Source organism: Chionomys nivalis, chromosome 26, assembly GCF_950005125.1.
Source record: "Chionomys nivalis chromosome 26, mChiNiv1.1, whole genome shotgun sequence".
Classification (NCBI taxonomy): domain Eukaryota; kingdom Metazoa; phylum Chordata; class Mammalia; order Rodentia; family Cricetidae; genus Chionomys; species Chionomys nivalis.
Window position 1 is genome coordinate 4,372,285 of NC_080111.1, and position 23,830 is coordinate 4,396,114.

General features: G+C 46.0%; 1 protein-coding gene across 1 annotated transcript in view; it reads right to left on the reverse strand.

Moving 5' to 3' along the window:
* Ccdc150 (coiled-coil domain containing 150) overlaps nucleotides 1–20,204 on the reverse strand; it is a 67,752-nt gene extending 47,548 nt beyond the window's left edge. Inside the window, exons 1-9 of the mRNA XM_057758300.1 lie at nucleotides 20,148–20,204; nucleotides 16,207–16,370; nucleotides 12,042–12,262; nucleotides 11,770–11,933; nucleotides 10,507–10,575; nucleotides 7,210–7,326; nucleotides 6,115–6,244; nucleotides 3,667–3,710; nucleotides 1,526–1,618 (exon numbers count right to left, since the gene is read on the reverse strand). Coding sequence (XP_057614283.1) covers nucleotides 1,526–1,618; nucleotides 3,667–3,710; nucleotides 6,115–6,244; nucleotides 7,210–7,326; nucleotides 10,507–10,575; nucleotides 11,770–11,933; nucleotides 12,042–12,262; nucleotides 16,207–16,370; nucleotides 20,148–20,204 — 1,059 coding nt within the window. The remainder of the gene's footprint in view (nucleotides 1–1,525; nucleotides 1,619–3,666; nucleotides 3,711–6,114; nucleotides 6,245–7,209; nucleotides 7,327–10,506; nucleotides 10,576–11,769; nucleotides 11,934–12,041; nucleotides 12,263–16,206; nucleotides 16,371–20,147) is intronic.
* Between the last annotated feature and the right edge of the window lie 3,626 nt (nucleotides 20,205–23,830).

The window sequence follows — 23,830 nt, forward strand, 5'->3', positions numbered from 1 at the left end:
AGCATTTTATCATCAACCCTGAGAACTACTTACCCAGTAACACAAAATATTCTTCTCACCACCAATGACAGTACTTATAAAAGCAAAACACAAGTTTTAATCTCACAAGATTAATCCTTCAGAACACAACTCCCGTGCATCCTACCAGGAGTTAATGATTCTCTTACATCAAAATTTACATATTTTTTTCAGGGTCTGGATTAGTGTTGGGGCTTTAAGCATATAAATGACTTGCCCCACACTGTGCTATACCTCCGCCCCAGTTCCAGACACCCAGATTCTCGTGGCACGTATATACTTGACTTATTGTTTGTTAACGTGACATTGTTTGCTGTTTTCTGAGACTGGCTGACCATGCTTTCTCAGTAGCTGAAGGGGGCCTTGGACTTCTAGTCCTCCTGACTGTAGAGTGTGGGCTCACAGGTGAGCGCCGCCATATCTGGCTGTGGATTGTGTGCTGAGTAAAAAAAGCTCACTGCAGATAAGGACACATGGCTGAAAAAAAAAACCGCTAATGTGTTCATAACCAAATTCCCTAAACCCAAGTAAAACAAAGAACAAGAAGGAAAAACCTCCTCTGTCACTTTGCTGGCTGAGTTAGCAGACCTTTCTGGGTGCCAGCTTCCTTTGCTTCAAATGATGAGTCACAGTTGCCAGTCCTTAGTGCACTGGCGAGGGTTATAACGTTAGGAGTGCAAGGTGCTTAGAGCTGTGCCCAGAATGTGAAAGGGCTTCGGCAAGAGTTCACTCAGTATAGAAACAGGAGTGACTGTTTTATAAAGGGATATTCTTTTCATTCAGTTTCATTTTACTGTAAGGCACAGCGGCCCACAGGAAAGTGATTTCAGTTTATGTTGCTACGGTACTAATTGATATGGATCATACTGAAAAACTTCAGTCTACAGTCCCTGCTATGGAGCTCCTTAGACCTGCACTGTGGAGGGCAGGGAAATCCGACAGTTAATCTTGTCCAGATGTTTAGGGTCCCCATGGAAACAGACCTCTACACGTGTCTGTGGGAGATCTTCTCAATGAAGTTAACTGAGACCCGTATTAGGTGCGGCTGACACCACTGCGCGGGCTGAGGTTCCGGAGTGGATAAGAGGGGAAGGCACACGGAGGACAAGCATTTCTCAGTGTCCTCTCAGATGCAGAGGCAATGTGACCACCCCCAACTGGGAGCCGCAATAAAACCTCCTCCCTAAATTGCTTCTGTCAGGGATTCTACCACGTGTGGGGGGATATAGTGACTAAATTAGAAAATGTGGTGTGACTTGTGCCTGTCCCAGTCATCCACCTGGTGTACCAGTTTCAAAGGGGTTTGGTGGGGGAAACCCAAAATGTAGCTAATCTGATAATGCTTCAGAGATGAAGCTGATCTTACAGGAATAGAAAGCGAGGGGAAAGAGCTGGAAGAGCTGATATGAATTTATATAATCAAGATTTATCATGGTTCCTTAATAAATTAACCTCTGAGAGAGAGAGAGAGAGAGAGAGAGAGAGAGAGAAAGGGGCGAAGACTCACCTGTGCCTTTTCTGACGCATCTCGAAGGGACAGCATTTCAGATTTCAAGTACGAGTTCTCGTCACGCTCCTTCTTCAGACACACTTGTGTACTCTGTGGAAGAACGAAAGGGGTTGTTCTCTTGTACATACGGGCAGGATACTGTGCGCATCGCTGTGCGTGCGCAGGGGAACAGAGATGTCCCAATAACCAAGGTGTCCTTCAGACTCTTGCTCAACTCAAAACTGCCTAAATTTCCATGGCTCGGGTATTTTTATTTTTGTGTATTTCAGAACACGGAAGCTGTTGCTTTCTAGCCTGCATAACACAGATTAGAGGAATGTTTACTTCCCCAAGTGAAACTGATCATGAAATAAATACATAATTCCACAGAAAATGTATGAGAAGAAAAAATTACTCTATTAAAGAAAATATCCTTTTGTTTCTTAAAATTATTTCTTTTATTCTTTGACATGATAATCACATCATTTCCCCTTCCCTTTTTCTCCCTCCAAACCTGCCCATATGCCCTTCTTTGTTCATTTTCAAATTTATGGCCTCATTTTAAATTAATTGTTACATATATATGTATATGTTGATATACATATATCCTTTTGTTTTAAAACCTCTGTGTTATGCTAACAAACGGTGGTACATACAGATAATGTAATATTGTTTAACACTAAAATTAAGCTATCAAGACATAAAAACATACAAAGGAAATTTAAATATTTATTAAGCTGAAGAAGCCGATCTAAAATGTTATATTTATAATCCCAGTTATATGATATTCTGAGGAGGGAAGATCAATGGTTAATAAGGTTGGGAAGAAGAGGATTGAATATGTCTGCAATTCAGAGGACTTCAGGGAAGTGGCTCACTCCATAAATCCAAGAATGAACCCTAATGTGCTACTGACTTGGTTAAAATAGACACTAATGTTGACTCATCTGGAGCAATCCTGTTGTTGCCATGGGAGACGCTGACAGCGAGGAAGGCTGTACACAAGCTAAGAAGTAGTGGGCTGGAGAGATGGCTCAGTGGTTAAGAGCATTGCCTGCCCTTCCAAAGGTCCTGAGTTCAGTTCCCAGCAACCACATGGTGGCTCACAACCATCTGTAATGAGGTCTGGTGCCCTCTTCTGGCCAGCAGGCATACATGCAGACAGAATACTGAGAATACTGTATACATAATAAACAGATTTTTAAAAAAAGAAGTAGAGGGTACATAGGAGATCTATATATTTTATGTTCTGTGTCGTGGGGAGTGTAAAATCACTCTGAAAGTTATGATTTATTTTTAAAGACTTCATTAAATAGAATTTCGTATTAGGATTCTGACTAGAAAACTGACTAAACCCATTCCCTAACTACTCACGTATATTCTTATATCAAGCATGTTCTCTCTGAGAATACTTACATCATATACACATTTTTATCACCAGTACGACTTTGTGATTCCAGAGCAGCACATTCAAATACGTTTAAAAGTTGAGATGCCGTCACCGATAACCTCAGGGTAGAGAAGGGGAACACCTGCACTGATGAACAGAACTAGCTCTCTCTGAGGCTGGGGAAGGGGAGAGGGTGGGGTGACTGGAGATCCCTAAGAGGGAAGGGCGGGTGTAGTGTCTTCGTCTCCTGAGAAAACTGCTTCTCGGTTTTTCAGAAGCGGGAAGATGACCATCGCACAACGCGGGGTGGGAGGGCAACAGAAAACCTCTCCCAAATGGGAGCAGAGACTACCTCAAAACCTCACAAGATATAAAGGTATTTTTCTCTAAGTGTAGGTAAAATAAAGTTCTCTATGCTGCCCGACTTTGAGAGGGTGGGTCAGTAGAATTCGATGCGCTCACAGGGCTGTGCAACCGCCAACTACAGCACTGTGTTTGTGATAGTTCACGACCCCATTTTAGAAATTAATTTGCAATTGGCAAAATCCACAAAAGTCTCATTATTTTATCTTTTGAAAACAAGATAACGTGCATACGAGGACCACTTAGTTCCTCACACACAGTACTGCCTGAATATACAGCTTATTTAAAGGAACCCTTTTTCCTAAGGCTCTTTGAGGAATCAGAAGCCTATTTCCTAGCACTAGTGAAGGACTACGGCTTAATAAAGAGAGAGACCTCCTCCGCCTCCTGCCACAGGAACACATACCTTATTCTCTTCAACCAGCTTGCAGATGAGGTTATCTCTGGAAACTGAAAACAAAGTCCACATGGTGAGATGGAGACGCAGCCCCGGAAACAGCACAGCATCCTCCCTACACTCTGCTTGCTCTCGTCCGTGTTTGCAGAGACAGTAACAACACATGCATTTGATTATTCTCATAGGCTAGGGACTAAAATACACAATTGTCAGCAGAGCATTCCTGTAATCTCAGCATCTGAGAGACTGAGGCAGGGGGTCATGAGTTTAGGGCCAGCCTGCGCTACATGCCAAAGTTGTCTTTAAAGAGCTAAAATTAATTGGACAATAAGTAAACTTAAAAAGAACCTGGTCCACAGTTAGTTCTAATGGTAAATAAGGTCACACTCTATTCAATGCATAGATTATTCTGGGAGGAATATAATAATATTTTTGTTAAATTACTCTGCTTAAGATTTAATAAAATGAGGGACATACACATAAAACAGCAGGAACTATTTTCCTCCCGGCAATGACAGTGAAAACAGAGAAGAAAAACAGACTAATGGAAAAGAAAGAAAAGCAGATTGCGAGACCAGGGTGAGCATGCGGAGTGCAGACAAGGCCAGCAGGGGAGATGCTGGACTTCAGCTACTTAAGGACTGCGTGGCAAGCAGCAGACTTGGGAGGCAGAGCAAATAGAACGAATGGGCACGAACATTTCCTGGTGCTCTGAGCGTCTGCCGGGCAGCCAGGTGCTGGGCTGACAGAGGACGGTGGTCCAGAGCTCTGGAGGGGACTTCAGGGTTGGGTGGGAAACCATTCACAGGGTGTAACTGAAGACAGGGGAGCAGACAGCTGGGATGCCATGTTAAAGCACTTGCCACACACTCGGGGGAAGGAAAATGGGGCAATGGTTTGGCAGTGCATATCAGCAACAAAAAATACATTTGACATTAATGTTTTGACTTTACAGAAAATTTTAGAGCTATATTAGTGCTGTTATATTTAAATTTTAAAGCCAGGCAATTACAAAGCATGTTTAAAACTCCTACTTTGCATAGGATATATCTTACAGAAACTGTTTTCTAAAAATGTGAATCCATGACTCACTAAATTCTAATTTAAAATGTGTGAAAAATGAAGAGAGATAAATGTGATCTGTTCTGAAGATACACCCCAAGTCTGAACACAGGGAGAATATCTAACTTCAGAGGATAGTTATTTGTTGTATATTGTTTACTGTTAATGAGATTTTCTATTTTTAATACATCGAAGAAAATATAGGTATCTCTTTTCCTTAACCTGGCCATATAACTAGCTGAACCTTCAAGAGGTAAAACCGCACAGAGTCGATATATTGAACACACAGTTGGTATTCGGTTAGGCTCGGCTTCCTTCACGCTATCTTGACTTACTGTGTTTAATCTCTATCTAGTGGTCTTCCACACATGCTTTACAAAATCAAAAAAATAAATAAACCATTAATCTAAGCAACAGAAAAGCCTACTGAAGAGAGCTCAAACAGAAGGGCCAGCACTTTGGCTCCTGCTACTTTGTGTGGAGCGGGTCTGTCAGTGCCATCTCCAGAGCCTTTTACTGTGAGTAACAGGGATATTTTCCTGCTCGCTAACAAAGCTGTCGTAAAGTGAAAATGAGATCCCGGGGAAGAACGTGAAATGTAACACAAACATGCACAGGCGTGCAATCCGAAGACAGAAGGTCACTCGGGCACTGCCAGAGAGCCTCTACACAGAGGTTCGCTCGGCAGCCCTAAGCAAAGGTGGCTAGCTGCTGTAGGAAGGCACTGTCAGGTTTACTCTTCTGATGGAGCTTTCTGTCTCACGCAGATAGCAAACCAGAGGAAACGCTCAGCGTACAATGAGAAGACACAGGATTAAGCTTTTCCTCTCTAGCTGTCCTGAGGTCACGGGAGCTCAAGGACTCTAGACCAGCTGGGGAGCTTGCATGGGACCAAACGAGGCTCTCCGCGTGTGGGTGACCAGGATCTATCCCGGGTGCATGAGCTGGCTTTTTGGAACCTATTCCCTATGGTGGGATGCCTTGTTCAGCTTTGATGCAGGGAGGAGGGGCTTGGTCCTGCCTCAACTCAATGTGCCAGGCTTTAATTCCCCATGGGAAGTCTTACCCTTCCTGAGGAGTGGAGGGGCACAGACCTATAATCTTAGGACGTGTAAGGCTTAGACAAGAAGATAGCAAATCTAAGGTAAACCAGGGTAACTTAGAGAGATGCTATCTCAGCAAACACACACGCAAACAAGCCAAACCAAAGAGGGGCCAAAGAGGAGCAATGTCAAAGAGTTTGCCTAGTACAAGTGAGGCCCTACCCAATCTCGTACCACATTCACAGGAAATTAAGGTCAGAAAGGAGCCCAGCAATTTTTCACTCTGTATTGTAGGAAGCACCACCAACCCTGGCCAGCTACAGAATTCAGGCTCTTAGGAGTCTTTGCATACTTAGATCGGACTTGAGCTGCGAGGTGGCCGTCTCCAACTCTCCATTCTTGCTCTGCTCCTGCGCCAGCAGTTCTTGGGTGGTCTGTACAGAGCTGCGGAGGGTGGAGCAGCTCTGCTGCAAACTGTGCACCTGAAGTTGTGTAAGAAAAACTATTTCTGTAAGGCAACGCACGACCCGATACGACATGGGAAGGGAGAAGCTTCAACCTAGCATCACTGAGAGGAACGGGACGTGCCTGTGTGTCCCAGCTCAAATCTCGGCAGACCACGGCTTCTTACTTTGAGTGCCGGCCAATAGAGCATCCTAGTCCACTTAGACACAGTAGCTGCTAGCCAGAGGGTGCTCGGAGCAAGAGAAGAATTGCACCTTTAGTTCTATCTATATTTAACTAATTTTGACTTGGATGGGCTCTTTCATAAATTCCTTCAGTAAATAGACTCATTTCTATGCTTCAGCTGTGAAGTACGGTCATTGGTAAAAATAAAAAAGATTATGCATTCAAATAATAAATACTAAAATGTGAATTTAAAGTATCTTAAACACGTAAAGACACTTCAAATAAGTACAGTGAAGGCAAAAATATCATGTTAATATGAATCTGATACCTGAAAGCAGAAACATAAATAGGTTCCTGTTATTTTACTTATTTGTTTCAAAAGTTAGTTCCATTTAGTCTTTCCTTTCTAACCAGAGCAGACACACACAGCGTTAGCTAAGACAACAGCTTCCACAACCAATGCCCATAGCAGAACTGCATGGAAGAGGAGGCAACAGAATTCGCCGCTATAAAACCTGAGACAGACCGTGTCTCTGGGCCTTGGTAAGAAGGCCGCTGGGTTACTAAGAAAAAGGCCCGCCAGGCGGTGGTGGCGCACGCCTTTAATCCCAGCACTCGGGAGGCAGAGGCAGGCGGATCTCTGTGAGTTAGAGACCAGCCTGGTCTACAAGAGCTAGTTCCAGGACAGGCTCCAAAGCCACAGAGAAACCCTGTCTTGAAAAACCAAAAATAGACAACCCATGAGCTCAGGGGAAGAAGCCCAGCGCTCCCTTCTGGGTTTCGTTTCTCTCACAAGCAAGGAAAGCAAACCCTCTACCTGCTTCCGCTCTGCCTCCACCGTGGACCCCATTTCTTGGATTTTGAGTAGCATGGATGACGCAGACTTCTCAAGAGACTCCCGGAAGTGCTTCTCCTGAGCCAGTTGTCTCCTGAGCTAAAGGGCAACACTGCAGTTAGGAAGATGGGTGGAGTCCAGTCCAGCAAACACAGATGCAACCACCACCGCAGTTTACCAGATACGCTCCCATCCCCACACCTGCACAGCGCATTGAAACATGCTCGTCCGTTCCTAAAAATGAAGCCAAGTCTGTGTTGGCTGCATCTTCCTGCTGCTGAATTCTGTTGAACAAACTGGGGGTCAAGGCTTGCTGACCAGAACAGGGCATCAGGTCCCCCTATAGATGGCTGTGAGCCACCATGAGGTTGCTGGGAATTGAACTCAGGTCCTCTGGAAGAGCAGCCAGTGCTCTAACTGCTGATCGTCTCTCTAAGCCCTAGCTCAAAGTTTCAGGAGCTACAGTTCAAGACTGGACAACTACATATGTTCAGCTCTGGGGAGGACTTGGTGACGGAAGCAACAGACTGGTGACATCACATGGGCAAGACAAGAAGCCACACATTCGTGGAGCAGGCTTACTCCACGTTCATAGGAACTAACCGGGGTTCTATGAAAACTATATGAATCCCTTTTAGGGGTGACTATCCTCAGCGAATTAGCACTTTCCGCTATGCCCCCATCTCTTAAAGGTCTGACCACAGTTTAAGACCGCTGGAGATTCAGCCGTTAGCACAGGAATCTTCACAGTGTACCTTCAAATCAGACCCAAAACATACAAAGTGACAACCTCAAAACTAAGAAGACTCAATTATGAGAAAATAATCTAAAATGTACTTCACCGATGGAGATATATATATATATACACACACACACACACACACACACACACACAAGAAAACTGGGGCATTCAAATTAGAACAGGATAAACTACACATCTATTAGAATGGCAAAAATTCAAAACACATACCAAATGCTGAGGAGAATGTGCAGCAATAAAGATTCTTTGTTGTTTTGTTTTGTTTTTTGAGACAGGGCTTCTCTGTATAACTTTGGAGCCTGTCCTTGAACTCACTCTGTAGACCAGACTAGACTGGCCTTAAACTCACAGAGATCCGCCTGCCTCTCCTCCCAAATGCTGGGATTAAAGGCGTGCGCCACTGCCGCCCAGCAAAGATTCTTATTCTCTAATGGGAGAGATGCAAAATGGTCTCGCTAGAGTGTAAGATGGGTTGGTAGCTCCTGACAAAACTAAATGTGGCCTGCGTGACAACCCACAAACATACAAACGGAGGTTATTTACTGAATGAGTGGAAATGTGGTTTTTTGACTCTCTGGGAATTTCACAACACGCACCCCAACCCCACTTACCTCCCAGTCCCTCCAGATCCACCTCCCTCTCTTGTAATGCCCTCCCAAAGGAAAGTTAAAAAGAGAGTAAAAATAAGAAAAAACGATACTTTTTACAAAGGAAAGCACTTCACTCTTCCATCTCTCCCGCCTCTCCACCCTCCTCACCCAGCGCAGAGGCGTTGGGAGCTGCTGGGTATCACGCAGCAGACTCTCTCGTCCAACAGCTTCACCGCGAGTGTCCATCGTGTAGAGAAAGGCGGATCAGGCTCAAGACCTCTCTCTGGCTTTGGTGCACCGTCAACCCTGGACCCCCACTGACACTCCTCTCCAATACCCTACTGCTGCTCCAGTCATGGAGATCCTGAGCTACGGGTGCCCAGGGCCAGTCCCTTCACACGCTCAAGCAGGCCACAGATGGGGTAGGTGTTGGGATGTGCCTATTCCAAGCCCGGAAGTGTGCCTGGGTGGCAGCTAAGTTGGTCAGTCCCTGGACCACTCCTGCTGAGACCACTCCTCTCAGACGAGGGGCAGGTCGCTGAGGCTGACATGGTCTCGGCAGCAACATGGCCCTCAGACTCGAACACAGCCACAGGGGGTGACCCAGAACCCAGGCGACCGTGGTGGCAACACAGGCCAGAGCCATCATCGTAGACTCCAGCCTTGCAGGACCACGGACCCAGACATGACCTTCAGAAGCAGCCTGGGCCCGGAGGCCACCATGGCCCTGGGGAGCAGTGCAAGCCAGGAAGTGGAAATCTTACGTCCACACAACCTGTAAGACACTGGATGCTCCTCGATACGGGGAACGGATGAGGAAACCGCCACACAGTTCATCACTGTTCACCAGGGAGAAGGTATGAACTGCCAGTCTCGGGAAGACATGAGGGAAGTTTAAATGTACAGTTCAAAGATGCTCTCGACTCCACCCAAACCATACACACAATGCTCGCTAAAGGGCTAGCAGAAGGGACGAGTTGGTGTTTAGCACAGGGCATTTTTAGGGCAGTGAAACTACTGTGCTCGATCCTGGAGTGGTGGATACAAGGCATGACACACTCGTCAAAGTCCACAGAAGTCTACAGTGCAGAGTGAGTTCTAATGCATGACACACTCGTCAAAGTCCACAGAAGTCTACAGTGCAGAGTGAGTTCTAATGTAAACCATGGGCTTTAATTGATATGACATCAGTATCATTTCATAAACTGTGGCCAAGATACTTCAATAATGTAATGTTAGAAAAAAACTGAGAGCCTAGAGAGTGGGCATATACTTTCTGCATAATTTTTCTATCTATCAAAAACTCAGGGTTAGGGTTTCTCCTGAACCTCAAAATGTTTTTTTATTACAGTTTTTTTTTAGTATAAACAGTGGATTTTTTTATTATTATCATGTACTAAAGAAGAACAAAATCATGCCATTTTCAAGAAAATGGATGGAACTGGAGATAATCATATTAAACAAAACGAACCAAAAGAAAGTCAAATCATTTTTTCTCCATCCCATGATCAATTTTTATCTGAGTTCTGAGAATTTTAACTCATTTCTCGTCTTTGCTCAGCAAGTGTTTTGACCCAGTAAGCTATCTTTTTTTCTTACTTGGTACTATTTTATTTTTATCATTTTTAATTATCATTAAATTTCTTTTTTTAAGCAATCTTTTCTCATTTTACATACCTACCCCAGTTCCCACTCCCTCCCCTCCTCCCACTCCCCTCACCGTCCCTGAACCCCAGCCAGTTTCATGGCAGCTTTAACACATGAGAGTATCTTTAAGCAACTGAAGGTGGATACTCTTGCACGTGGCATGTTTTAAGTGTTCATACAATGATGTTTCCGTTTTCAAAGGGTTCTTTTCATACTTTGCACTTTATTGATTTCCCCTTGCAATCCCAACAACTCTTCAGCATCTCCTGTCTTTTCTCTTACCTCTTGAATTTTCAGGTTCATTTTACGCTTTGTGGTCTTTAGCTCCTCCTCAATAACAGCTGCATTCGTCTACAAAGAGAAGGAGGAAAGATCTAATAACCTGAGATGACAGGAAGAAACTGTCTCTAGTGTATCGAGACAAATTCAGTCTTTTTTCCCCTGGAAGCTTATAGGTGCTATTTTTTATTTTATTGCATGTGTGTACAGATGTATGTATGTGTGTGTACACGCGTGTATATGTATACATGCGCATGTGGAGGCCAGAAGGGACAACGGGTATCTGTTGGATTACACTCTGCCCCATGCATGAAGTAAGGGCCTCTCACCTGAACTCAGCCATCCTTGAATCTGCCATCTAATCAAGCCAGGGATCTTGCTCCTGCCTTCTCAATGTCAGGGCTGCCTGACTTGCTTGGGATTCATGTAGATCTGCAGGATCCAAACTCCAGTCATAACAACTGGACAGCCCTATGTCTATGTTTTCAAGATTTATTTTTATGTGTATGAGTATTTGACCTGTATGTACATGTCGGTACCATGTACATATCTGATGCCCACCGAGGCCAGAAGAGGGTGCTGGGTTCCCTAGAACTGGAGTTACAGACATTGTGAGCTGCCATGTGTGTGCTGGGAACCGAACCTGAGTCCTGTGCAAAAGCAACAAGTGCCCTTAACCGTGTGTGTGTGTGGGTGTGTGAGTGTGTGTGAGAGAGAGAGAACATTATGTGTGTGTGTGAGAACGTGCGTGTGTGCACGTGAGACAGAGAACATGTGTGTGTGTGAGAGAGAGAGAACATGTGTGTGTGTGAGAGAGAGACAGAACATGTGTGTATGCGCGCATGTGAGAGAGACAGAGAGAACATGTGTGTGTGTGTGTGTGTGAGAGAGAGAGAGAGAGAGAGAGAGAGAGAGAGAGAGAGAGAGAGAGAGAGAGAGAGAGAGAGAGAGAGAGAGTCACTATATAAGAGCTATGGCTGCTTTTTGCGTCTGGGATGTATTTTAAAAGGATTAGATCACCACTACCTTTTTCCTATTCAGTCTGTCATGTTTTGCCTTCCCAAATACCATCAGCTCTTAAAGAGGACAGAATCTAGATGGCCACTGTCTTCTGTACACAGCAAGGGGTCTTGGAGCAACACGGACAAGACTCACTAATGGGCCTTAGCCGTGCAGACAAATCTCACTATCACCCATTGGTAACACAGCTTTGTGGCGCTGTTGCCTCTGCCAGGGCAGCTGCACTGGAGGACGCTGAACACAAACCTTTGTCTCAGTGGCCGTCAGTGTCTGGACTTCATCTTGTGCCGTGTCCTCTTCCTCCTGGACGTCTTTCAGCTGCTGGCGCAGATTCAACACTTCCAGGTGCAGCAGCTTCAGGTCCGTGGTGTGCTCCTCCTGGATCGTGTTCAGCTGATCCTTCAGAAAAGCTGGGCATGGCAGAGGGCAAAGCAGGAAGGTGAATAGAGGCACGGGCAGCACAAAACCAGCAAGCGCCGCACAGCGCCAAGTTCCCTGCAACCCTCTTCTAGCCGTACCTGTTTTCTGCGGATTCAATTCCTTTTCAGTTTGTAGACGAAAGATGTTCCTCTTCAAGGACTCGATGAGGTTTTCCAAATGGCACATTCGATTCACCAGGAACTCACAGTTCTTCCATAAAAGACTTGTTCTTTCTGGATGAGTTACTTCACTCGGGATAGGACAAATGACTTTCTGGCTGGCAGGGTCTTCGAAAGAGTTTGAAGTTTTAAACTGACCTCTGAAAAAGCACCCCAAAAGAATATTACATGATGCAGTTTCCACTGTGGTAAGACCAGTCATCTGAGCCAATGGAGCTTTTCTAGTTAGAATGGCAGTGGCCCGCAGCATGGGAGAATTGAGGCTCCTGCCTCCTTCAGACAGGAGAGCAGCCAATGAGCACCTGCATGCTGAGAGAGTGTCGGGAATAAGACAGGACCCTCCATGCTAGGCAGTGATAACTACCCACCCTGGACGGATGGAGAAGGCGGAGGCATGGCTAGCCACAGCCCCACCCAGGGCGTGCACTGGACAACCAGGGCAGATCTCTGACTTCCCAGTTTCCCTAATGGCAGAGGATGGAAGCAGGTGGGAGACATCACCCTAACTCTTCTGTTCCCAAAGGGCTGGGCCCTGAATTCTCCTAGCCAAATGAACAAAGGGATTAAGGATGTGCATGCCACTAGACCACGGGACAAAATGTCAGCTCTATAAATATGCACACTTCCAAGGACTTGATTCCCCAGGAAGATCCTAAAAGGGGTTTCCTAGAGTCCTCTCCTGCTGCTGCTGACAAGTGGGTTAAGAAGACTAAGAAATGGGGTTCTAGGGCCTAAAAAGGTCAGCACCTCCCAGTTCTCTCCAGTTTATTATACAACTACCAACGTAGCTAAGGAGGAGCTAGTCAGCAGCTGAATGCCCCCGGAAGGACGGCACCCCAATTCTCCTAGCTCTCTCAGTGGAAGGGAAGGAGCACTGGAGAGTCCATAGGTCGCTCCACCAACAGGCTGTTGTAACCAGGAGTGCAAGCACATCCAGAGTCTCCACTTCTAGGCACTGGACAGAACCTTACCTGTAGGCCACAACTACATGGTGATACACACATTAATAGAAATGGGCTAATTTAAGATATAAGAGCTAGCCAATAAGAAGCATGAGCTAATAGGCCAAGCCGTGTTGTAATAACACACTTTCTGTGTGGTTATTTCGGGTATGGGAAACTAATGAGCAGTCTCTGCCTACGGCTCCCGGTTTCTGCATTGTAGGATGTCTCTGCACACACCTCAGTTACCTGGCTTCCAGCTAACTTGCACGGGGTAGTGCAGAGGTTTAAATAGGTGTGGCTCCTATTTAATTTAATTTAAATTATTTAAATTCTATTTAAATTTATGTGGCTCCTTGGCCTAGAGGAAGTGGCACTATCAGGGGGTGTGGCCTTGTTGGAGGAAGTGCAGCACCATGGAGAAAGCACAAGGTCTCAAACACTCGGGCTGCACCAGTGTGGGAGTCAGTTCACTCCCTACTGCCTCGGCTCCTCCAGCACCATCCCCGTCACGATGATAATGGACTAAACTTCTGAAACCGTAAGCCAGTACCAATGAAATGTTTTCCTTTGGAAGAGTCGCCGTGGCCATATTGTCTCTTCACAGCAATAGAAACCCTGACTCAGACAGAAGCTGGTACCAGGGACTGGGGTGTTGCTGTGATAGGCCTGACCACGCTTTTGTTTGGAAGAATGGGGACCTTAGGAGTTTGGATTAGATAAGCAGTTAAACACTTTAGTGGGGCTTAATGGGCCTCCTAGTAGAAATATGGGAGACAGTGGTGCTGAGGGTGATTTGAACCGGGGGGAGGGGGGGATTTTAGTATGTTGCCTAGAGAGCTTCTGTTGATGTTTTGGTGAAGAATGTTTCTGCCTGCTGCCCTTGTTAGAAGACTCTTCCTGAGGCTGAAGTGAAGAGATTTGGATTAATTCGTTGGCAGAGGAAATCTCAAAACAGACTAGACTCTGTTGTGTGGTTAATAACTAATGTGTTAGCTCTAATGAAGATTTATAATGAAAAAAGCGGGCTGAGCCAGTTAAAATACAAAACATACAGACTGAAGGAAAAGGGTCACCGGGAAGCAGAATGAAGCTAAGTCCTGTGTTTACGGAGGAAAACAGACTAAGGAAAGGAATACAAAGAACAGCTTAGATCAGGTGTGATGGTGCACACCTGAAATCCCGTTCCTCAGAAGGCAGAGGCTGGCCTGAGTCTCAGGCAGCCTCGTCTACAGAGAAGTTTCAAGAAGGCCTAGTTTAGGTGGAGAAGGAAACCATCAAACACAAAAAGCTGGTGAGGATGTCACTGAGCAAGGAAACCATGTTCTGGCCCCAGCAAGCAGCAGAGCCTGGCAGCTTTGACCATGTGGTTCTGGCTTTAGAGTTAAGGGTGGAAGAAAGGGGTCATGGAATCTTCTTCCTCAACTCAGGAAAGCTGCTAAGGCCTCGCATGTCGGGGTGTCCCTGCTTGGAGGCCTTGAGAGGCCCCTGTGTGAAGCTGTGAAGGAAACCTGGGTTGGTTGCACAAACGTACATATGCCCTGGCAATACAGGACGGTGGGGGAGTTCTGTAATGGTTTCTCATTCTAAGGCATGGATAATTAAGGATTTCAAGCACATCTTTTAAATTTTTTAATTTTAATTTTTATTTATTTATTTTTTGGTCTTTTGAGACAGGGTTTCTCTGTAGTTTTTTTTTTTGTTTTGTTTTGTTTTTTTTTAATAAAAAAACCAGCTGTGGTGGCGCACACTGGTAGGATTTGCTGAAGGAGGCAGAGGCAAGGGGATCACGAGTTCGAGGCCAGCCTGAGCTACACATTTTTAAAATGGGCCTACAGTGATGCACACCTTTAATCCCAGAACTTGGGAGGCAGAGGCAGGTGGATCTCTGTGAGTTTGAGGCCAGCCTGGTCTACAAGAGCTAGTTCCAGGACAGGCTCCAAAGCTACAGAGAAATCCTATCTTGAAAAAACAAAAACAAAACAAAAACCCAAAAGACCATCTTTTAATTTATACTATGATAGAAAAATGAAGACCAGCCAGGCGGTGGTGGCACACGCCTTTAATCCCAGTACTCAGGAGGCAGAGGCAGGCGGATCTCTGTGAGTTCAAACCAGCTTGGTCTACAAGAGCTAGTTCCAAGACAGGTTCCAAAGCTACAGAGAAACCTTGTCTCGAAAAACTAAAGAAAAAAGAAAAAAAAAATGAAGACCAAATTAATGGCATGAATCATTTTAGTTTTTCTTTTAACTATTTCCAAATAAGATCGAAACCAGTGTCTGTGGCTGCATGTTATGGTTTGTATATAAAGTGCTCCCCATGGGCTTCAGTGATAAAGTGCACTGGTTCAGCCGGTAGACCCCACCATGGGTAGGTAACAGAACAGAGCGTTAACACAGATGAGTTCACACTGAAGACACCATTAGGAGCTGTGGTCTGCTGAAGGAACCACGTGTTTTCCCCCACTCTCCCAGCTCTACCCTTTCTGGCTGCCGAGAGGGACCAGGTCTGCTCTGCTACGCCTTCTCTCCCATGATGCCTTGCCTCTCCTCGGACCCACAGTGACAGGCTCAAGCACTAAGAACGCAAACGTCTGAAATGGTAAGCCAAAAGCAAATCCTCCTTCCCTCAAGATGTCCTCACGGGTAGTTTGTCATAGCACCAGAGATCTGGTTGACATACGCTGGTGCTCTGAATGAGACTTGTCTCAAGTCTCCAGCACCTGTGGACCGGATCCCTGGGGGAGGGCCCTGCTTGGAGAGGGTTCGGAGGTTGTTGAAGGAAGTAAGTCACTGAGGGTGGACTTGGAGGTCTCCAAAGGCGCCTGCCATTCCCGTAACTGCTCTGTTTCCTGGTTGTTGCTCAAGAAGTGAGCTCCCTGCTGCTCCCCCAGCTGCCTGATGCTTTCTGTCCCCAGTCCACCACCATGGACTCATAGCCCTGAGGAATCATAAGCTCCGAATAAGCTACTTCCTCGATAAGGTGCTTTTATAACCATAGAAAAGTAACAAAGACACATACTCTATCACAGACCGGCAACTCTACCTAACATCGTGTCTGTGTCAAAGTTCACACAAAAACATTTTCCAGAAGCATCTACCTCCTCTGCTTTTCAGTCTAGTTAATCTTCCCGTTCCCGTTACCGTTGGTCCCCGTAGCCCAGCATGATCAGGTCATCCCTCAGAGAGCTGGTCTGCTCCTCGACGATTCTCATCTTCTGCTGAAGCACCGTGAACGTCTCTGAAGCCGTGGCGTTGATGTGGGTTGGAGACAGGACTGGTCTGCACACTGTAGTTTCCATACGCACCTGAGGTCACAAGGTCACGAGAGAGCAGAGGAGGTTCTCTCGCTGTGGGAAACAGTCACGGGCCCTTCCTTGAGAGGATCGTACTTTCTGTCTTATTTACTAGGGAATGGAAGTGGGTCCTGTTTGGCTCAAATGTAAAGAGAAGCTTTAAGAGACAACTCCCCATTGGCCATCTGTGTTCTCTTCCCTCACGAGACGAGCAGCTTCCCACCCAGATAGATCTACTCCGTGGGTCAGAGTGACGATGACAGGAAGCATCCATGGCATACAGTGAGTGGACAGTGAGACCTATGCAGCCGTGCTAAGTCACTGAGGCTTCCGAGGGAGCATTCTCTATCATTACCACTTGTCCCCATTATAATGCCATAGCTTAGTACATGTCCTCCAAAAGGCTGATGCTGGAGCCTTGGTACCGCATATGAGCAGCATCTGAGAACTAACTGGGGATGGTGCTAGCTTTTGAAATCTCAGTGACACAACTCCTCAAATTAAGGCCACACCTCCTGGTCCTTCCCAAACAGTTCCACCAACTGAGAATCAAGCACTCAAATACATGAGCCTATGAGAAACATTCCCATTCAAACCACAACCAACATATTTGAAAGGAAAAAAAAAAAGCCATAGGATATGGAGATTCCTGTTCACGCTACTACATTAGCCAGGATGGTGTTTCCTATGTAGCAGGAAGGAAGGCCCTTGAAGGAACCCTACAGAACTGGTTCTGCTGTCAAAAACGGGTCTCTCGTAGTCTAAGTCACATGGAGAAAGATAGAACAGCACACTGGAGAAATAATACAGCTACCACCACACTATTTTCTGTCGACTGCTAATCTTATGTGTGTTTACAAAGATCGATGTGGGGAGAGAAAAAGCAGAGGAAGGGTGTCTAATGAGGTTTGTGCAGATACCACTGACTCTTTGTCTTCTCTCCAAAAGACACTAGAGTGACCACATGCCCAGCACCCTCTGCGGCTGGCACAGCCAGGTGATGCACACCAGCCAACGAGACTTCAAGCAGAAACGAATAAAGGAGATTCGGGAGAGACAGAACAGAAATTACAGCCCCCGTCATTTCTTTCTCTCATATGAGGCCGAGTTTTCAAAGCTCCCCTGCGGTCAGCCATTGTGGCGGTTTGAATGAGAACGGCCCCCATGAGCTCATAAGTCTGAATGCCTGGTTCCCAGCTCGTGGAACTATTAAGAAAATATTAGGAGGCGTGGCCTTGATAGACGAGCTGTGTCACTGGGGTGGGCTTTGGAGTTTCAAAATCTTTCCCAGTTAGTTTTCTCTGTCTCCTGCCTGTAGCTGGCTATGTGAGCTCCCAGCTACTGCCCCAGAATCATGCTTGCCTGCCCATCATGTTCTCCAACATAATGGTGGTGCATTCTAACTCCCAAACTAACTAGTCTCTGTTTCTGCCGCTATGATAAAACACTCTGACACAATCAGTTTAGGAAGGACGGGGTTTACTTTCCTCCACAGTACAAGGTACAAGTCACTGTGGCAGGGAAGTCCAGACAAGAGGAGCTCAGAACAGCTGGTAACAGCGTATCCACAATCACAGAGAAGAAACCCAGTGATAACTAAGTCCACTTCCCCATTTTATAGAGTCCAAATCTCCTGTCAGGGGTTGGCGTCACTCAGTCTTAATTTAGAAAATGACCCATGAACACAGCTCAGAGGCACATCTTCTAGGTTATTCTAGATTCTGTCAAGTTAGTAACACTAACCATTACAATTCCATTCCTTGTCAACTTGACACCAAAACATCACTTATAAGCCATAACCTTCTAACCCTCATCTCCAAAGGTTCGTGACCATTTTACAGCATAAAATTAAGTCAGTATAACTTTAAAAGTCCAAAGTCTCTTAACTGTGACCTGAATAATCACACAGAAACGGTATTAATGCCGCCAGGCCTCTATCTATGGACTTCATTACACCTCAAACCATTTCCAACCCCTAAGCCCAATTTGCCCCACCCTGACTCTGCTTCCCCAACCTGCTCTGTCCATCATAAACTCAGCACTGTCGTGGGATATTCTGATCTGTATCTATCACCCACGTGGGTGGTGGGAGTTGAACCCAGGCCCGCCAGAAGAGAGCCGGTGCTCTTAATGGCTGAACCGTCTGTTTCAATATCAAGTCCAATGTTCGTGTTGGCCTTTTAGGTTTCTGAGTGGAAAAATAAAGACAGAAGACAAGCTCAACCATGGACTCCTAAGAGGAGTTATACAGGTCTCACAGTCTTCAGAGCCTATGAGAAGGCCCTCAGTGGTAAGGGCAGATTGTGTCAGTATCAGAAAAAGAGAGAAAGGAGGTGGCAAAAGAAAAGAAGCTACCTTTCTGAGACCTCAGAAAACATGGAAGCTTACCAGTCAGGGTCTGCTAAGGTAGAGATGAATACATTTCATTAAGGCGCAGTTAACTAGCTAGCTACCTAGTTAGGTAGTTAGTTAGGCTTGCAGGTAGAGTCTTGAGTCATACAAGTTGCCCTCAAACCCACTGTGCACTGAGAATGACTCTGAGCATCTTATCTTCAGGTCTCAGCCTCCCAATGCTAGAACTTCAGGCACATAGCACTGAATGGACTTGGGAAGCACCCCACTGTGCTGCACCCCCAGTTCCTACCACCCTGAGTCTTGTATATCTCTTTTTGCCTTCTGGCTCAAGGTTTTTCAGGTTGCAAAAAAATTCCCTTCTGAGTACCGGAGGTCTTAACCTGGCTTGTGCAGGTGAAGCTCCTACTGTCCCCATGAACGAAGTCGTTAGGAAGGGGCTGCCATGGTATCTGAAGCATTGACACCACATTTGTGTTCATGCCTCGGAAGGGTTTCCAGATATGGGAGACCATTGACTCTCTGCATCAGAAAGGATCTTATGGACCAGGAGCGTGCAGTTTTTATCAGAGGAAACTAACAGATGTGTGTTGTGTCACAAATAATGCCTGGAGCCAGTGGGTGGTGGTGCACGCCTTTAATCCCTGCACTCCCGTGGCAGAGGCAGGTGGATCTCTGAATTCTAGGCCATCCTGGTCTACAGAGCGAGTTCCAGGACAGCCATGGTTACACAGAGAAACCCTGTCTCAAAAAACCAAAATACTACTACAGATAGTGCTTTGAAGATAGCTGAGTGGAAGTACCCCTGATCCTCTTTCTCCCTGCCTATCATTCCCTATCCCTGGGGTAGTCCACGAAAAACCAATAGTCTGTGTGCGTCCCATGTTGATTAGCATGTCTTCAAGTAGGATGACAGTCATTAGGTTTCTGTGTTTTTTTGTTTGTTTGTTTTGTCTTGTTTTTTGTTAGCTGGTTGTTTTGTAGAGCCTCGTACCATAGTGCCTTGGCTGCTGTTGGGGGCCAAACAAACACCACAATAAATATTTAACAAGATCTATTCCAGCACGGGCATGAAACAATGCACAAATGAAAATTCCTCTTGTCTCGGAAGCAAGCCTGGGAGGCTAATCAGGGGTAGAAAACCAAACGTTAATGCTGAAAAAACTGTCTATTTAAAGGGGAGAAGGGTGGCTAATGAGGAGGTCTCAGCGACTGGCCACCCTCATGCCGCTAGGGTCCAAGCAAAGCCAATTTAGCCTGAGGTGGTTTTCACATCCAGCAAGAATGCTGAAGCCTGGCTAAACCAAGGCCCTCGAGGTCTGGAGGGCGGGACTGGACTCGGCCAAGGAGGGGAAGGGACAGATGGCCTTGGTCCGAGGCGTGCTTTCTCCCCTGCGCCGCCCGCTTCTTTTTCCCGACCAGCCCGGGCAGCCTCACCCCTAATCCATCCACCAGCCTGTAGCTCCGTCCCCTGGCCAGCAGGTCTGTTTCCATGGGACTAAACCAGCGCTTTAAACCAACCCGCTCGCCAGCAGGGTTGCTCCCGTACGCAGGCGCACCCGAGGTGAGGCATGCCGGGAATTGTAGTTTTCCCGGCCCAGCAGGGCCCTCCGCCTGGGGAGGGACCCTAGCCGGAATCCCTCAGCGCGCGGGGAAACGCGACGCCACGTGACCAGGATGACGCCACGCTCCATTGTGCTCCTGGCAGGGCATGCTGGGAAACGTAGTTGCTGACCTCTCCCTCCATGAGCGAGTCCTGGGTCGGCTTTTCCTGGAAATTGGGCTTGCTCTGCAGGTAGCAAGAGTCTAAGGTCATATGTTTTCAGTTGTAGAAGGGTCAAAGGAGCAAATATCTTGTAAACGACGGGAAATTAACGGGCTTTTGATAAGGAGAATAAAAATGGGAAAAAGCAGCTTGTTCTTGTAAAAGGAATCCAACTCGGCCGTCTTTCATAATGGCCAGGTGAACAATACGTCACACAAAAGCTATTGTCTAATTTTCTGTCTTTTCAGCATAAGTTATGACACCCTGTTGACAAGTAAATGAATAGAGAAGAGGGGAAGGTTGAAGGAAGTGAGAGAGAGGAGGAAAGAGAGAGATCAGGAATGGGAATAAAAGTCACGTTTCTTTCTCAGTTTTGCCGTGAAAGTGTTTACACCCTATGAAAAAAAACCTATAGTGAAAATGTGGTGTTCAGCTTCACTTAAGTTTTGATGTACAGGACCAAACATGGTACCACTCACAGGGCAATTAGATCCCTTCTTCCTCCTGGCTGAGGGCTGAGCGTACCATGATTAATAAAAACCCAGAGATAGAAATTGGGGTTCAACCTGGAGGTCAGAAATGCAAAACAGTCAGCCACGGGCTCTTACCTCTACGTCAGTCCGAAATGGCCCTCCTGCCTCTAGAAATCTCAGAATAAGGCTGTATCCGAGAGCTGTCTCCTCCCATTTTGTATTTCTCTCGAGGGCTGGGATTAAAGGCGTGCACCACTACTGCCCGTTTCTATAGCAAACTAGTGTGGCTCCTGGGATTAAAGGTGTGTGTCACCACTGCCTGACCTGTAAGGCTGACCACTGCAATTGTTTTACTCTCTGAACTTCAGGCAAGTTTTAATTATTAAAATACAAATGAAATATCACTACTGCTGAGGGCAGCTTTCTAATAAACGTCGTCAAATCCAGGGTGCATCCTCCTTTATTGATCAGGTGTCTTGACAGGATCAATTCTGCCATTCTGATTCCTGTGATGACAGTTTTTATTGCTCAGGACCTTTACATGCCCCAGCAGATCATAGATGGGGTAGATGTTAGGATGGGCCCACCCAAGGCCCAGGACGTAGGTATGGATGGTAGCCGAACTGCGTGGTCTGGGCCAATGGGCAAAGTATGGAGCCAGCTCTCTTACGCCTATGACATGCTCTCCCATGCCTGTGGTGAGAGGTGGGGCCATCTCTCCTGAGCCTAGGGGGATAGTTCCCCCATGAAGGGGAGCTCTCCTGCTGCGGTTCCAGTGAGGAGGAGCATCATCTACCCCAGGGCCAGTGTCTGGTGGGACTGGCTCAGTATGGCCTTTGGATTCTATACACATAGACCCAGCCATGTCTCAGCAGTAGCTCGGGCCTGGACTTCATGACTGGCCAAATGGTCTGCCCTGAAAACATGCATACAGGTGACATACATACTGAACAGGTTCTATTTATATGTTTAGGGATATATAAGCATCTGCATATACATAAATACGTGTAATGACAATTCGTGGGAAAGGAGGCCATGAATTTGAAAGAGAGCAGGGGGTGTTTAGAGGGAGGAAAGGGAAGGGAGAAATAATGCCATTACATTAAAATCTCGAAGAAGTAAGGAAAAAACATTTAAAATATATAATGAATAATAGAAAATGACAGTGCTGTGTTTCTCCTCAGACACTGTGCAGTTCATGATTTATTCTCTCCCCCATCATACATGAGGGTAAAATAAGGAAGAACTACAAGTTTAGGTTCAAGATCTGCCCTTTCTTCCAAAGAAGCTGCGTTCCGCTTCCTAAGGGGCCTGCTTCTTCCTCCACAGGCAGAACCGTAGGCAAAAGCCCAATCCCACATTTCTTGGCTAGGTAAGGTATTCCTCCTGTATCTGATGATTCTCTGGTTTCTTAGCGTTGATTTTTCAGATGTGCTGTTTCTCTGCTTTGCCTTAGATGTGGTGGCATATGCTGTGATCTAAGCACCTGGGAGGCGGTGGAGGCAGGAGGATGGGGAGTTTAAGTCCTCCTCAGCTGCACAGTGATTTGGGCCATCCGGGCGACATGAGATCCCCATCTCAACGAAACAAACCAAAGCAAAATTTCCATTCTGTTATTTTTAGTAGTTTCCCTTTTTCGTTTGATAACATTGAACACTCTCGTCTGTCCAAGAATGTCTACCCCTGTCTCATGGCGTGTGGCTATCATTGCTGACTTACAGGTTTTCAGAAATTAGATGAGAAACTGCAAAGCTTATGAGACAAATCCAACCTGCTGTCAGTTTTTGTATAATACGTATCAAAAAAAAAGAAGAAGAATTTCACCACTGTTGAAGTAGTTGGGGAAAGTTGCCTTTATGTGATGCATAAACTTCAAAATATCGTTTCTATAAATTGTATTAAAATATAGCCACGGTTGTTTGTTTCCATGTAATTCTATGACATTTTGAACTACAGTAACAGCTAAGTCATTGTGAGAGAGAACATGTGTCCCCCCCCGTACCCTAAAATATTCCTTCCATTTGACTGTTTACAGAAACGTCTTTCTCTGCATCTGGGTCATCTCAGAATTCCTCTCTGTTGGGTGCCTTTTGCCTTAAGAACTGGTCACGCTTTTCTGGTGGTTTGTGTGTTGACTAATTTTGGACTCATCTAGGGCATATTGGATATTAGTTGATGGGACTTTGGAACCTGCTAAAATCATCTCAGAAAAGCTGGCCAATTTTGTTTTAACAATAAACCAGAAGTAAATAATAAACCACACTGCATGCTGTATCTAGACTCCATGAGAAGTTTCTAGGGTTTCAGTTGTCAACAAGGTTTCTCTATGCTGGTTTTTCATTTATCCCAGGTATGCATTGCTCAGAAGTGAGCCCGGGACAGTGTTAGGGATGTGCTGGCCAGTGCTCATGGTCAATTCCCCTGGAATCAGCAAGGAGATGAGCCTCTAGACAGACTTGTGACCGGTTATTTCACTTCTGGGCATGCCGTTGAATTATCTAGATTAAGTTGGTTGAGGCAATTCCATGGGCCAGGATCCTGGACTGGGGAAAAAGAGGAAAGCAAGCTGAGCATAAACACTCAACAGACTCTGCTTCCTGACTGTGCACCAGCTCCCCCGACTCCTGTGGCCAGGGCTTATCTGCCAGGATCGCCTGCACCCTGAAACCGTGAGCCTTCCTGCATTGAAGTTGGGCTTTTCCCTAGATACGTTTTTTGAGATATTTTATTGATAGCGAATTTCACATCACGCATCCCAATCCCACTGACCTCCTTGTCCCCTCACAGGCACCCTCTGCCCTTGTGATCACTCTTTCAAAACAAAACAAACTTTAAAGAAAAAAAAATCAAACAAATAAAAGAACCAATCAATCAAACACAAA